This window comes from Crocodylus siamensis, chromosome 3 (genome assembly GCF_052110815.1).
Source record: "Crocodylus siamensis isolate JL-2025a chromosome 3, ASM5211081v1, whole genome shotgun sequence".
In the NCBI taxonomy this organism is placed as follows: Eukaryota; Metazoa; Chordata; order Crocodylia; family Crocodylidae; genus Crocodylus; species Crocodylus siamensis.
The window spans coordinates 1,835,061-1,851,241 of NC_143397.1; the positions used below are offsets into that span (position 1 = coordinate 1,835,061).

General features: G+C 47.0%; 1 protein-coding gene across 3 annotated transcripts in view; it reads right to left on the reverse strand.

Annotated features, from left to right (window-relative positions):
- UNC13B (unc-13 homolog B) overlaps window positions 1-16,181 on the reverse strand; it is a 326,084-nt gene that overhangs the window by 256,057 nt on the left and 53,846 nt on the right. For all 3 annotated transcript variants that reach the window (XM_090037508.1, XM_090037507.1, XM_090037509.1), the window contains exons 2-5: window positions 14,342-14,371; window positions 9,917-10,016; window positions 3,602-3,719; window positions 1,823-1,946 (exon numbers count right to left, since the gene is read on the reverse strand). In XM_090037508.1, the coding sequence (XP_089893634.1) occupies window positions 1,823-1,946; window positions 3,602-3,719; window positions 9,917-10,016; window positions 14,342-14,371 (372 nt within the window). The remainder of the gene's footprint in view (window positions 1-1,822; window positions 1,947-3,601; window positions 3,720-9,916; window positions 10,017-14,341; window positions 14,372-16,181) is intronic.

The window sequence follows — 16,181 nt, forward strand, 5'->3', positions numbered from 1 at the left end:
TGGATGAGTTTTAACAGGAAAAAGAGAGACTCCTTTCTGGACCAGTCTCATATGTAGAGAAGCTACTACTGGAAGAAGAAGATGGACAGGTCTCATCACCCTCACTTGGGATTCCCAAATCAGAGCATAATGCCAACTGCAAAATTTCAAAACACTGTGTTCAGTCTGCTTTGCACCATCCAGCTATCTGCCCACAATCAAGTGACTCTGATATGACTTTCAGAACCAAAAATAGCATTTACACGTTTGTTAAACTTGGGGCCAAATCTTACATCCTGCTTACACACTAGGGAGGGACATGAAATAACATTCAGCCTAACCTGGCCAGCTCTTTTTCCAGATTTGCCATTCCACTGAAGAGCCAGGCACCCCACGAGCCCGCACAGACTGTGCAACCACTCTGTAAGAGGGGGGCTGCTCAGACCAGCAGGGAGCTCGCTGCAGCAGAAATATATAAAACTAGAAAAGCAACGATCGGCTTCTACACAAATGCATTTGTTTAAAAATGCTTAGCAGTTGAATTGATTAACCAAAGATGCAAATGGCAGCTCCAAGCCCCTAGACTTCAAGACCTACTAAAAGGTTTGAGAAGGAGGTAGTGAAAGTCCCAGGTATATTTTGGCCACTTAAGTGACTGAGCCTTTCCTAAGCTAGTTTTTCTGTGTCAGTCTACAGTAACAGCTTTCCTACTGGGGTAGTTCCTCAAAATAAGCTCATTCAACACAATCCATTCACATAGGATGTAGGATGTTTTTATAGCCGATTTGTGTGGTGCCTTAAGACTGAAAGCTAAGCAGGTTGGGGCCGGGACCAATCTTCAACCGAGAGTTGGCTCTGGCCTGGGACTGCACCAGGGTTAGTTGGAGACCATTCAGTGCCTTACCAGAGGCAATTGTTGGCCTTGGCCCCAACCCCAGACCTGCAGGCACCCAGCTTTCAACTTTCCAGGGGAGGAGAGGGGGACAGGATCATGATCTCAGGGTCCCCCTCCACAGGCAAAAAGATAGGATACAATTAGAATCTGATCCTGAACGCCCCCCCCCCCCGCAAAAAAATAATCACTTCCGTGACGCAGGTGTGGATTGTTGGGACTGGGGATGATACCCCATTGCACTTGTAAATGAATATGCACCAGGGGCCAAACAGGCAAAAAGATCCAGAAAAGCAGAGGGGAAAAAAGGCAGAAAGTAAGGTCCATAGCAAGCATTTGGAAGCAAGGCTAGGAGGAAAAGCTAAGTTTTGGGGCATTAAGTGCTGAACAGAGGAGTTCCTAACTCAGAGATAAGACACTGCTCTCGTTACATTTCTGCCGTGTTCTGGCAAACAAGATTTTGTATGTTCACCGCGAGTCAACAGGACTGCAAAAAAAAAAAAAAAAAAAAACACAAAACATCTGACTCCACTGACAATTTCTCCTCCTAACACGAACAAGCCTGAAGACCCCACACGATCGGCTGTTGCAAAGGTGCAACGTCTCTTTGAATTCTTTGAAACATTCAGAATGAAAAAAAAAAAAAATACTGGCAGACAGTTGATTTGAAATGACTATTCCCTGCTTCAGAAATACCTTGTCACGTACTTCTGAAACTTCTGTCACTTCTACTCACGGTAGCAGATGCAAAGCTAAGGATTCACAGCACGGAGACCCTCAGTCCCTCTTGGGTTAACTATTCAATCCCTCTTACATGAACTATCTAGGTAAGGAAGGGTTAACGAGGAAACAGTCATAACTACAGTTTCACCTGCACTGAAGTATTTCAGGAAGAGACTAATGAGATCAAGTGTTTTCCCTCCCATTGTAGCTTTCAGCAAAAACACTCACCAAAAGGTAATTCAAATCTTGCGTCCAACAAAATTTTATGTAGAGTTGGTTTTCTGGTCCCACAGATCTCATCATGCTTCATCACAACCTCTGCCTCCAGCATAGACCACTCCCCAGGGCCCTCCTGCAAATCATAAGCCATATATCAAACCCTCTGGGCCTGTTCCTACACGCAGGTAGCCATCCTCATGTAGTGAGTTCTATTAGACATGTTAGTGAAACGAGTCCCAAGACAAGCCAACAGGAGCAATAAGATTAGCAAGACAATCTACTAAGCCTTGACTCCTAAAAGAGGCTCATTGTTATTTTCTTCACTATTCCCATCACCAATAAATTTCTGGAGCTTTGCATAAACAGATTCTCCAGGATCATTTCCAGACCTTGGCCAAAATGAGGAAATTAAAAATTAAAAATGGAACAGAAGTGAAACTATTCACTGCTGGCTGGAAGTTCACATGAAGTATTCAAAACAACCAGTCAGGACTCCTAAGAGAATTTAACCAGAACCAATTTGCAAGGCCAGAGATCTGGTTTCCCTCCCATCTCCTTGTGGATATTTAATTTGCCTGACAAAGTTAATGCCTGCTTCCTGCTTTATAAGGTCTAACTCAGTCATCTCTGCATTTTAAATAATATCCAGAAACATTAAAATGGGATATATAAAAAAGAATAAGCAGGATCAATCCAGCCTTGAGAACTTCTGACTTCAGTAGTTAAGAGTTCATGAATTCCCATATTTTCCAAATCGCCACAACTATGTTGTATAGTTTTATTTAAAGAGACTTTGGGTACCCACCACTATATAGTAAAAGCAATATTAAGTGGTTGAGTCCTCAAGCTGGGGACTGAAAACTTAGTGCATCTCTGTTAAAAGGGTCATAATAACCCTATCTTTACTACAAAGACTTTTAGACATCACCAAGGTAGGCCACAATACTTTTAACTATAAGGAGCTAGTATTTGAGTGGCCTATAATTCGGCTCTCAAGACACTTGTACACGCCATGTTTTTGCCCTTTCTTAGACTGCAACAGTGTAACAGTTTGCACGAGCAGGTTTTCTGGATGCTTTAAAAGTCTCTTGTGCATGAAACTAAAACTCCTCGGACACAGTTTAGTTTGGCTCGCCGCAAATTAAAGTGTTATGACCATGGATTTGTTGTGTGCAGACACAAAGGTACTCAAAGACATGTAATAAACCTCCTTGTCCACCAGACAGCACTGACTTTTTTTGTAGTTCACCCCTTCAAATCGCTACCACTTTTTTTTTTCTTCTCTCCTTGTGCCATGTGCCGGCTCCCTGCTCCCACAGCGATGTGGCAGGGCATGAGATGGGGGACCCTGGGCAGGGGGATGAAGCATGGGACCATTCAGTTCTCCTGAGGTGCCGGCTAGGGACCAGGCTTAATTCATTCAAAAATGTACTGCATGCAAACACTGATGCAATACTTCAAAATAAACAAATTAAAATTTTATAAACCTATTTTATTTAATGAGGATTAAACCTTGCAACATGTACAGGTGCCCAAAGAGCCTTTTTCCCCAGACATTAAGTCATTTTTGTATGCTTGCTTCCGTCAAACAGAGCTAAGGGATACAACACTGTTTGTCAGTGGTCTTTGTAGTCCAAGAATACAGGTTCTCATGCTCTCCCCAGCTTCTCAGAGAAGCCTCCAATATAGAGTAGTTATATGACTGACATGGCAGACTGACATGGTTAGGAGAGAAAAATATCATGCTAGAGATCTGAAAGGCCAGATCAGTGCTAAGTGCCTGCTCACCTCGTCAGATTGCTGAATGGTCTTCAGTGGAATCCACCGAGTCCCAACCATTGTGTCCCAGATCAGCCCTTTGTTCCATACTTCAACAATGAGGCCCAGGTCCAGCCGGTTGATCTCACTGCAAGAAGAAAACAGACAACTTGAGGAGAAACTAGGAAGCAGCTTCAAACTTCACTTTTTACTCTGAAGGACAACCATTCGCATGCAAATGAACCACTCCACTGGGGAAAATAGCCTTAAGTTACAGCCATATTCATTAAAAAATGTGGGAATGATAACACACTTGGAAGAAGTTATGCACCTGCTGTTTTTCCACACAAGACTGGAAAATTTCTTCCAGCTGAAATCCAAATCATTGTCTGGTAAATCTGAGATACCATCTGGTAACTTCCACATGACCCAAAAGCCATGCTCACAGAGGCTACATAACCCAGGACAAAGCGTAATCATTCAGACAGCCACATTCATGATGCCAGGACAAATCCAAAAAGGTTCTCAGGATGAAGTCTTAATGGTTTGTCGTGGGATAGCAAAGTCCATCTGAATGACTGCCCGGGATTGAATCAATGGCAGGGAAGCACCGTGCATTCAGTCACTTGCAAAGCCCTGACTGGATGGGTGATATGTGTACATGCCAGTCCCTAAGCAAAGAGGCCTGCGTCGCTTGCTGCACCACAAAATTGGTGCCCGAGATTTATGGCTGTGACACAAGCAGTCCAAAATTGTGCCTTTTTGTGCAGCACACTTCTGGCTGCTTTATGGCAGGAAAGCACAGGCAACCCAGAGCCATGTACTCTCCCGCTGCCTCAGGCAGGCGGTCCTGGAGCTCCAGGGGCCCAAACTTGCTTAGCCTAGGAATGTCCATTCCTGGGCATGCAGGATCAGGCCCCTGAAGCTCTGAAAGTGCCTGCCCAGGTCCGCCTGTTTGCAGAGGCAGCCCCTGGGAATCCCCCAGCAGGGGATACCTTCAGCACATATATCATGCTGCCGTGCCCTGACCCAGGGTATGCCTCTACAAATGGGGGGGAATGCTGCTGGTGGATTCCCAGACAGTGTGTCTGCAAGCGGTGAACCCAGAGCTCCCCTACTTGCAGTTGTCCCACAGCATGGGTCCCTGGAGCCGGGGAGCAAAAGGGGCCCAGCACCACATCTGCATCTCCCAGTGAAGCAGATCAGCTGTGCTTGGACGTATCCTGGCACAGACAATTTGCTTCGCTTGGTGACATCTGTTTATAGCCACAGGCACAACTTACCCTCAGCACAAATGCAAGGTCTGTTCCTAGCCAGAAAGGGATCCTGAGCTGGGATCAAGGCCTGGACTCCACTATACAATTCTGCCAGCAGAGGTCCAGCAAGCATGTCCACATTCAGACCCATGCCGCAGCAGGAGAAGCCCTTCTGTTTGCCAGCAGAGGCCCCTGTCTGAACAAAAGGAGGCTTCTGGGGAGCCCACAGGCACCCTGCCAATGTGACTATGACCTGACAGCATCCCTGTGACAGGACATTCTGGTGGCAACAGCAGCCATGTATAGAGGAGAGGGTGACATGTCTAAAGTTAGCCTCCCAAGCATACCTGAATCGGCTCCATTCATTCCTCTCAAAGCAAGGAGACACATGCCTCTCAGCCAGGACGGCAGTGGTTCTCAACCTTTTGAGACTTGAGGCATGCCTGGACAGACTTGAGGCCCCCGTGGAAAATGCCAGCTCTTCATTTTCACTCTTCTTTTGATTACAGAAAAATAGGGAAGTTTTTCTGTTGCAAAAACTCAAAGACAACTATGGATTTCTGTTTGAAATCTCTGGGTTTACCTTACAAATCACTTGTAAACCTAACAGTGTCAACACTGCATGGCACCCTGTAACACCTTTGAAAGGATCTCAGGGCACCCCAGGGTGCTGCAGCATTTTGGTTAATAGCTCGCTACTGCAGTGATGACAGTTGTGTCATATTTGCCCACAGAGCCAAGCCAAGACCTCTGCGATCAGTGGTACAGATAAGATTTCTACAACCTCCTTCTAGTAGATAAAGGAGTAAATCTCATAATTAAATCTTCTTCCTGCCCAAAAACTCACATCCTTGGTTCACACCACCTTCTTGCCTTGCCTTCTTGAGAAGTTAGCATCTAGAGCGGAATACAAGGACAACTGTTCTGTCCTACAGCTTCACATACGACCTGTACAGAGTTGCATGCACCTCTCCTGGGAGGGAAGCTGCACCCGGGAACGTCTGTGGGGAGGCTCTCTGTCCTACGTCAAGGGCTTCCCAGCACAAGGAGAAAGTTTGCTGCACCTTTGTGCATCTGAAGAACAAGAAAGCTTCCCTACAGGAATGCTCAGATCATGGCTTCCAAGCTACAGGTGGCTCTTCTGCTCATCTGAGCCTCTTCAGAGAGTTTTTATCCAATTCAAGCCCTCCCTGCAGGTGTGCTCAGAATTTGGAGAAGCACCAATACATGAGTTATCTTAATGAGAAGTTTCTGCCACCGTGGATGTGTGGACGTTTCATCCACATCTCCCTTTCTCCACCTTCTGGTTAGAAGAAGAATTGCTTCAAACCAGAAAACAGACCAAAAAAATATTCTCTCCTCAAACCAGAAGAAACTGTTTTCTTCTTATAACCTTCAACTTAAAATTGGAAAGCCTGTTTTAGGGCTAATAAGAAGATTTTGGTTTTAGTTGATAATTGCATTAAACATTTGTAGTTATAGAACAGTTTCTGCTGTGTTGAGGAGATCAAGTAGTTTAAAGCTGCTGCACAGCTCGAGGATGCTTCCCGCAACCCAAGTGGAAGTGCTGTAATGTGTCTGGGAAATAAACAAAGCTCAGACATCTCATGCACGAGCTTACCGGAGGCTGACTTGCTCTGCCATTTACAAGGAGCTGTACATCAGCACAAACTATTAAAAGCTCAGACTAAATCTACCAGCCAAGAAAGTACCTTTGATTTTTTGCTTTTTACCCCTTATTATATCTTTTGTTTAAGTAAAAGTTTAAGTGCCAGCTTTGCAGGCAGCCTCCCCTTGGGACATGCAGCTACAGTGTTGATAATACACTTCATCCAGCTTCAGAAAATTAGAGACACTGGGCTGGTAAACAGCAATACAGGTATGCAAACAGAAGGTTTTTCTCTTGCGTCAGCCTTGCATACAGTGGCTAGTGCACGCTCTTGCTTTACGCTACATGGGATACGCTCATTAAAAACCTACATCAGACCCTCTGTTCTGTCACCTAGGTGAGGCTGGGAACATCTTGGCAAGGTTGCTCAGTCAGCACCGAGATGAAAGCAGAATGGTAGCTGATCCTAGTCCCTAGCAACTAATGATGGAGTGGCATAATAGCCCGTCTCAGCTCCCAGCTGCACAAAGACAGCAGCACTGGTAGTGGTCACAAGCAAAGAAAAAGGGGGGCTGGCATAAGGCAAAGCTGTTTGTCCAAAGTGAAGGTGCCCAAAACTGACACCTGAATATTCTCCCCAGCTCCTGGCCAGCTGGGAACTGAGTCCATCCACCCAGGCTCTCCCATACCACAAGGCAGTAAGGGAGGTAGCTGGAGTGAGAGCACGCAGTTTGGGAGATGGGGTTCCATTCCCTGGGGATCAGACAGGCTACATACACCTTGACCAATCTTTCTTAATGTAGTCTGTGTGGTTATACTGGTAAAGTCTTATGCTGCAGACAGATCACACACAGGGAACAGCTCACACCAGTTCCATCCTACATGTTAGGACGCTGGGGCACCAAGTTAATACATATTTCTGTCCCAAGATAAAGAGCCAAGTTCTCCAAAGTGACAAATCCTGGAACAGCTTTTAACATTTGTAGTTTATTCTAACAGTTCTTTTGCTGACTCCACCAAGGAAGGACCCAAAACAACCTGTAACCTACCAGCACTTTAGGATCTGGGAAGTCTCAAAAGATAGTTCACCTACAGATGGTTTGAAAAAACTGAGGACTTGGAGAACTCCTGCTTGGCTTAGTTTGGAAACAAAATAGGAAAGCCTACAAAGGATGGAGGACGGGATTCACCTCCAAGGAGGATAACTCCGCGCTGGTCCGGTCCTGCAGGGAGAAAACCAGGAAAGCCAAGGCTGCAACTGAACTCCAACTAGCTTCAGGCATCAAGGACAACAAAAAGTCCTTTTTCAGATATGTGGGGAGCCAGAGGAAAAGCAAGGGCAATGTTGGACCCCTGCTAAACCAGATGGGGCAACTGACAACTGACGCCCAGGAAAAAGCCAACCTATTAAATAGGTACTTTGCGTCGGTCTTTCAGTCACACGGGACGCCCATGCCTGCTATGGGACAGGGAGGTCCGGGTGAGGGGGATCCCCTACCCTCCATCAATGCTGACCTCGTGAAGGAACACCTTGAGAAGCTGGATACCTTCAAGTCAGCTGGCCCTGACAACCTGCACCCCAGGATACTCAAGGAGCTGGCGAGCGTCATAGCCCAGCACCTGGCACGGGTCTTCGAGAGCTCCTGGCGCTCTGGTGTAGTGCCCGAAGACTGGAAGAAGGCCAATGTGGTGCCGATCTTCAAGAAAGGGAGGAGAGTGGATCTGACTAACTACAGGCCCATTAGCCTGACTTCTATCCTGGGGAAGATCTTAGAAAAGTTTATTAAGGAGGCCATCCTTGAGGGACTGGCCCAGGCTAACATCCTAAGGGACAGCCAGCATGGGTTTGTTGCCAGTAGGCCTTGTTTGACCAATCTCATTTCCTTCTATGACGAGGTGACCTATCACCTGGACGAGGGAGAAGAGATTGATGTCATATATCTTGACTTCAAAAAAGCTTTTGATCTGGTATCCCACGATCACCTCTTGGCCAAACTGCCCAGTTGTGGCCTTGGCTCCACCACGATCCGCTGGCTGGGAAAATGGCTCCGTGGTCGGACCCAGAGGGTTGTGATTGATGGCAGTCACTCATCATGGTGCCCTGTGACTAGTGGGGTCCCTCAAGGCTCTGTCCTAGGACCCATCCTGTTCAACATCTTCATTAACGATGTGGACATTGGAGTCAGGAGTGGACTGGTCAAGTTCGCCGATGACGCCAAACTTTGGGGCAAAGCATCCACGCCAGAAGATAGGCGGGTGATCCAGGCTGACCTGGACAAGCTCAGCAAATGGGCAGACGAGAACCTCATGGTGTTTAACACCGATAAATGCAAGGTTCTCCACCTTGGGAGGAAAAACCTGCAGCACCCTTATAGGCTCGGCAGTGCTACGTTGGTTAGCACTACAGAAGAAAGAGACTTGGGGGTCATCATTGACCACAAGATGAACATGAGCCTGCAATGCGATGCTGCGGCTAGTAAAGTGACCAAAATGCTGGCGTGCATCCATAGATGCTTCTCGAGCAAATCCCGGGACGTCATTCTCCCCTTGTACTCGGCCGTGGTGAGGCTGCAGCTGGAGTACTGCGTCCGGTTTTGGGCTCCACAATTCAAAAAGGATGTGGAGAAGCTTGAGAGAGTCCAGAGGAGAGCCACGCGCATGATCAGAGGTCAAGAAAACAGATCTTACGATGACAGGCTGAGAGCCATGGGACTCTTTAGCCTGGAAAAGCGCAGGCTCAGGGGTGATCTGATGGCCACCTATAAGTTTATCAGGGGTGACCACCAGGATCTGGGGGAACGTCTGTTCACCAGAGCGCCCCGAGGGATGACGAGGTCGAACGGTCACAAACTCCTGCAAGACCGCTTCAGGCTGGACATAAGGAAGAATTTCTTTGCTGTCCGAGCCCCCAAGGTCTGGAGCAGTCTGCCAGCGGAGGTGGTTCAAGCACCTACATTGAACACCTTCAAGAGCAAATTGGATGCTTATCTTGCTGGGATCCTATGACTCCAGCTGACTTCCTGCCCTTTGGGCAGGGGGCTGGACTCGATGATCTCCCAAGGTCCCTTCCAGCCCTAATGTCTATGAAATCTATGAAAAAAAATGCAAGATCAGAAACTTAGTCAGTCTGGTACCTGTCAAGCATATGAGTCCATGGATTTGCCCTCCCCAGATGGAAAGAGCACTTCTGTCTTAGAGCAGACAACCTGCTGGTTTGTCATTTTACAGACCTCTTCATAAAAAAAAATTTAAAAAAAAGAAAAATCAAGATTATACGGCCTATGCAATAAACAAGTCTGCTGTAGCACGTGCATCTGAACAGACACATATGGCGCTTACAGACTTCATTTAACAGGTCCTGGCTCAAAAGTGCTCAATTTTCCAACTTTAGAAGGATGCTACAGCCAAGTTTGTACAAGCAAACACTAAATCACAGTAGCGTTTCATACACATTTAGTTGCTGATTAACACTGTACTCACAACATGAAGTCTTGCTCCCAGCAAGGCTGGTCCCCTCGCACTGCCACTGTTGTACTCTTCACATTTTGTACTTTCAGGGTCACATATGTATTAAATTTATCTAAACAAACAAAGGGCAAATATTATTTGGTGGTACTGATCACCATATTTCACAAGAACAACACTATAAAACCCTGACTTAATATACAGGACACTTAAAAATGCAACCAGCAGGTGAATTATTTGGCTATCCCCAATTTCTTGGGGGTGCAAGATACATAGGTGAGCAAACAAAAATTCTTCCCATCTAAGAGTGAAAATAACTACTTATCAATTTATAGCAATGTAATAAATACATATATTAAATCCTGAAGAGCAAACCAGAACAAGTGACTTCCTGTACAAAGACAAGTGGGGAAGATAGAATCAAAGAATAGGACCACTGTCCATCCTTTAAACAGATGCAATAACTAAAAGTGCATACAAGGAATGAAACAGCCTGCACTTCTGGATCCAGATCACCACCTATGACCGAGGGCAAAATTAGCAAAAAAGAAAGAAAAATCTTCAGTGAACTAAGGTAAGGTAGCTGAACTAAAAGCTACATGATCATCTTGTGATTGTTTGGGTGTATGAAAAAAAAAAATGGTCAAAAAACTTGCTAAGTTTACCTTGTTCTATTTCTCCCCGGCCCGAGCTCGAACCACCCCTTTTCTAAAGGTGCTACTTATTCCTTACTAGTAACAGAGGAAGGAAGCTTGGGTGTAGGCAGATATAAAAGTTTAAACACCCAGCAATCGGAGAACGAATGTCTTGGGCACTCCCATCAGGCATGCCAAGCTTCACACAAGACACGTATTCTTTCAAAAGAAAGGAGACATTTAAGCCAGGGTTGTCCAACTTCCAAGCAGCCTAGGGCCACATGGCACAGGGGCCGCACCAGGGCAAGCTCCAGCCCATCCCACGGACCCCCCCGCCACTGCTGCACCGAGTGCCTGGGACTCCCCGGTGCTCTGGAGGCTCTGTGGAGGGGAGGTTGGGGGTGAGGCATCCAAGAAAGAGCCCAAGGGACTCAATTTAACCTTTTGCAGGCTTCACCCAGCCCAAAGGCTATGCACTTAGGCCTGATTTAAACAAGTGTCCCCACTCCACCTGCTCACAGAGGAAATCTGAGAATAGCACATTTGTTCAGGTTCATAACAAAACTGCAGGCTGGCACTCCAAGCTACACTGGCATAGCCAGAATCCAGCCAAACAGATCAGCAAGCTGCAGTCAGTGATATACAGGAACTCCTGCTGATAGAAAACACATTGTCAGATAGCTCAAGGTAACATAGGACTCGTGGCCTCCCAAGCCGAGGGGTTTTTTTGGAGCAGTGGAGAGGAACCATCTTGCCAAGCTCCAGTACCCAGCAGACTGCAAGGAGCACCCTGAAGCAGTGGGCTACAGGACACATGGATGCCACGCAGCAGCAGCAGCAGCAGCGTGGTCCATTCTGCATCAGGCAGCAGGACTGGGACAAAGGCATCGGCATGTCCCTGACCAGGCGTGGGTTCACAGGACAGCCATGTCATGAGCAGCGTGGTGCTGCTGTTGCTTGATTACAGCAGGTGGAAGCACTTTACAACTAGGAACCTTGCTGGGTGGCAAAGTTAAGCGAACTAAGGAAGTACAGGTTGGATGAATGGACTGTTCATCCAAGGCACTGTCCTCAGTGGGGGCAGATAACAGAACAGGGGGCAATGGCTCCAGTTGCAGCAAGGGGAGCTGAGGTTGGATATGAGCAAAAACTCCTTCACAAGGAGGGTGGTGAAGCACAGGAACAGGCTTCCCAGAGAGGCAGTGCAGTCTCCATCCTTGGAGGTTTTGAAGACCCAGGTAGACAAAGCCTTGGCTGGGATGACGTAGTTGGGGCTGGTCCAGCCTGGAGCAGGGGGTTGGACAAGATGCGACTTCCTGAGGTCCCTTCAACCCTCGTGTTCTATGGTTCTAAGTTTAAGGTGCCTGGGGAGGAGAGAAGGACCTGCCTACAATACAGTATACAAGCAGGAACTGCCTGTCCCCCGCCCCCCAGCTCCTCCAGGTGTGCCAGGCCAGGGACAGTGTCCCTAACATTTGCAGGGGGTGAGCACCACCCTGGTGGGGGCTCCATGGGCCTCTCCCACCACTGGGAAACTGCAAGGATCTGGGGCAAACTGCTGAAATTTATGCAGAGAGCAGCACCTCCAATTAATTTATTGTCAGCCAGACACATACTCCTGTGAAGGAGCCGCTAATGTCACTGTCAAAGGTCAGCAGCGCAATAAAATTACACACTCCTGACCTCCACATGGCTAAGCCGCATTCAATTCAACCCTTCATTACTGCAAGGTTGCCAACCCCAGCCGTAGCCACATCAGGAATCATCAAAATGTGGGCTTTCCTTCCAGCCGAGTCAGACACACAGCAGGGGCACCAGGCATGAAAATGAAGCCACGTGCAGCTCAGTATGGGTGGGAGCACGCTGCAGTACAGAGCAGACCAATTGCCTTTAAAAAGTTCTCATTATTGCGCCCCAAGAGCTAAGCTTCCACTTCTTGATTTTTTTAAACATTTGGCTATTTTACTTCAAGTTTGTTGAGCACAGTGGCACGTAGAGCAGTGCAGTGGAGCAGGACAAATAGCCCTGTAGACCATCAAAACTCCTGGGACAATGGGCAGTTTAGCAGCGTGTATGCAGGGCTCGGCACAACAGTAGCCTGGCCCTCAGTCAGTAGCCCCAAGTGCTGGCATTTAGGAGGAATTAAACACTTCTATAGCAGCACCCAAGGGCATCAAGCAGGGTCAGTGTCCCCTTGCAATGGGTTTTATATGCAGAGGCAGCCCCGCGTGGAGAGTCTACACACTACAGACACACAAAGGGCTGAGGATGGGTTGCAACACACACGACACTGATCATTTTGTTAGGCTAATGATTTACGTTTTGTTTGCAACTGAAGCAGAGGAAGGGTGAAGGGGACTGATGGGAGTGGGGTACAGCTAATAAAAGGAAGGAAGAGGAACAGCCAAAGCTCATCACCTACTCTACCACAGTCAACACACAGTCTGGCAGGCATCAAGGGAGAAGAAGTGCTTGGTGAGGAGCTGAATGAAGATCGAGATGGTAGAACTGTCCTTAAATGTAGGGACGGTCCGTTTGAAAAAAAAAAAAAAAAAGACATGGCTAAAAATGTCTGCCTGATCTCTGTAAAAGCACTGACCTGTTCTTAAAAAAAAAAAAATCTAAGCAACCCAGACCTTGCTTAAAGGTCTCTCAGAGGTAAACACTGAAGGACAGACAAAGCAAGTTGCACTGTCTGCTGTCTGAACAGGAGCATTCAGGCCCCAGCCACATGCTGCTGCATCCCGTGGCCTACCTCCAATGGTCGTGTCACAGGTAGGTAGACAGACAGCAGTCCTTCTTAGGGATCCGTGCCTGGGCAGGGCCAGCAGGGGTAAGTCTGGTGGAAAGGGGGCAGAATGGTTGGGGGCAACAGGATGTAGAAGCAAGTAATGGACCTCTGTGGTGCAGGCAGCATGATGCAAATAAACACTGCTACAAAAAATCAAACAAGCCTGCCAACCAAAGAACTTTTTTTTTTTAACTGATAAATCTGCAAGCTTTTTACTGACAACCCTTTTTTCTTTTCCAATGTATTTTTTTTATACCACAGTTGGTATTGAACCCTAGTTTTGAACCTGGTCTTTGTCCCAGGCCTGAACAGAAGGGTTACATTTACATCACGTAAGGCATTACAATAAAAAAAAAGTGGTCGTCAGTAAAAAGTTTGTAAACTGACATAAAAAAAATTGTCCATGATTGGCAACCCTGATGGTGACCACGCAGAGCAGCTGTCAAAATGTTTACAAAGCAGATAAGGCCCTTGATAAGCCCTTGTCAATGAGGTAATGACAAGAAGCTGGGCAATAAAAAGAGGAAGCCAGAGGGGGTTGACATGATCCAAGCAATAAGCCAGGAAGATGAGTGCACACACACTGCCCTGGGCATGCCAGCTATCTGAAAACAAGAGTTTGAGAAATCCAAATCAGATCAGGAATGTGGAGGAGACTATGGGAAGAAAGGGAGCACGTACAAATACCTTGGACAGTTAACAAATGTTTCACCAAAAAGCAATCATAGATCCATAAATGTTAGCTCAAGCTTTTCATCCATTTAATTTCCCCACTAGTACAACAGTTTAATAGCTTTGAAGTGTCCTCTCTCCCCAAAGATGAAAAGAATATGCAGTTCGTGGATACAACCTTTGACAAAGACATTAAAGTAAAAAGGAAACACTCAGTACTGTAATGTTTACCTACATGCACGGACAGCAGAACAGACTATTAAAACAGCCTTAAAAATAAAAGTGGGAATGGCCACATGCTGATAGGGATTGCTTGAGGCAAGGGAAAAAAATCTGACTCACCTGGGGGTCCATGGAGCTTGGCTTTTTTTACTGTAAAGAAAAAAGAAGAAGAAGTTGTTTAGTGACTGTGCCCTGGTACAGTTCTACTACTGCAAGCACTGCACCACCGTGAGCTGTCTGGCATTCACAGCACAGACCTGGGATCCAGGAATCCGTGTGTCCCAAATCTCACCTTTCACAATGTACTGCACCTGGAGAGATGAATGCTTCTGAGCCCCTGATTGCCTCTGTACATAGAGGATATCAGCAGAGAGGTTCAGGGAGGATTATTTAATGTTTGTAAAGAACTTAGCAAGCAGCAAGGGGTTTTTGGTAATACCTTATTAGACCAACTGTATAGCTGGGAGAAATGTTACCCAGGCTTCCAGGTACAGACCTGAGGAAGGGCACCTTGTGCCCAGAAGTTCGTCTCACGTTTCTCCCAACTACATAGATGATCCAGCAAAAGCTGTTAGCAAAGAGATTTGCTTCTCTCATTCCCTAGACCCTCATGGTGATAACGTAACTCCAACCCTGTTGTCAAGAACTTTAGCATTAACATTTTATTTGACTTATATCCTACCCCGTCTGAAAGGCTCAGAGCATCTTACAAACACACAACCAACCCACAGACAGGATTCCCCAAAACGCACCCCAGAGACCAGCCCCCTATCCCACTCCAAGCACCACCTCCCTGCACAAACCCCCATGCAAGCAAACCCTCCTGCCAACTCCACGGCTGGCATCAAGATACAAGACTCTTCCTCCTGGCCCCCAACCTCCCCTCCCCAACAAGCCTGCACACCCTCCCCTACCTACCGAGGGGCTGTGACTGTTAGTCCCCTCACCCCAAAAACACCAACTCCTCCCCTCCCCTCAACAAATGTTAAACTGATTCCCAAGCACAACACAGAGTAAAAGGAAAAAAAGTATATGAAGCTGGATCAGGCAACCTGGCAGGCACCATGCATCCAACCCCCACTTGTACCCTCCAGCCCCAATATAAGATGCTCCCCTACTTAACCCAACACACATAAGATACTTATTTTCCATAACCCCCACCCACTCCACTATTTGCCCTATACCACTGCTGGACAGCCCCCAGCAAGCCCCAAGGAAAGACTCTGCAAGTCACTCATCCAACTCACTGCAGGCAGACCACGACTGAAAACCTGAAAATGCAACAGCCACACTTTAGATTTCTGTAAGCCAAGCGCTACTCCCGTTTCTGCTTTACCGTCTGCCATTCTGGTATTCTCTACCAAATATGTAGATTACACAAACACGGGAAGAGTGGAAATGTCTGACAAGTAACACAGTCAAAACGAACAAGCAAACGGTGTACCGAAAAGCCTTAACACATCAAAATGCTACGGCCTGCAGAGCCAAATCTCATTTCTCACTCAGTCTGAATGAAACGCGCCGCTCTGCGAGGCGAGTGGCAACCTCACTGGTAATTGCTCGGAGACCTGAACCCAGGCAAATTCATTGTTTTTCTGAGCCAATTTCCTTGAAGAAAAGCAATGTTTCGTGTCAAAAACAGCACTTCTCAAACTGTAGGGATACACACAGAAGAGCCGGTCAAAACACTGGATGGACCTCTGCTATGACACGCACCAATTAGCACACATCGGCACGGACTCCATCAAACGGAGTCAGCTGGAGGATGCTCATTAGCACACTCCCGCCTCTGCGGCACGTGAATTCAGCATCTCCGCATGGTGGCGGGGGGGGCTTTAACTAAAGCTCGAACAAGTTATTTTGAAAGGTGGGACACTGAATACATGCGATGCTGCAGGCACTTTTAATTGCAGCAGCTCTCCAAGCTTCTCTAATTAAAGCGCCCCCTCAATCCCAGGGT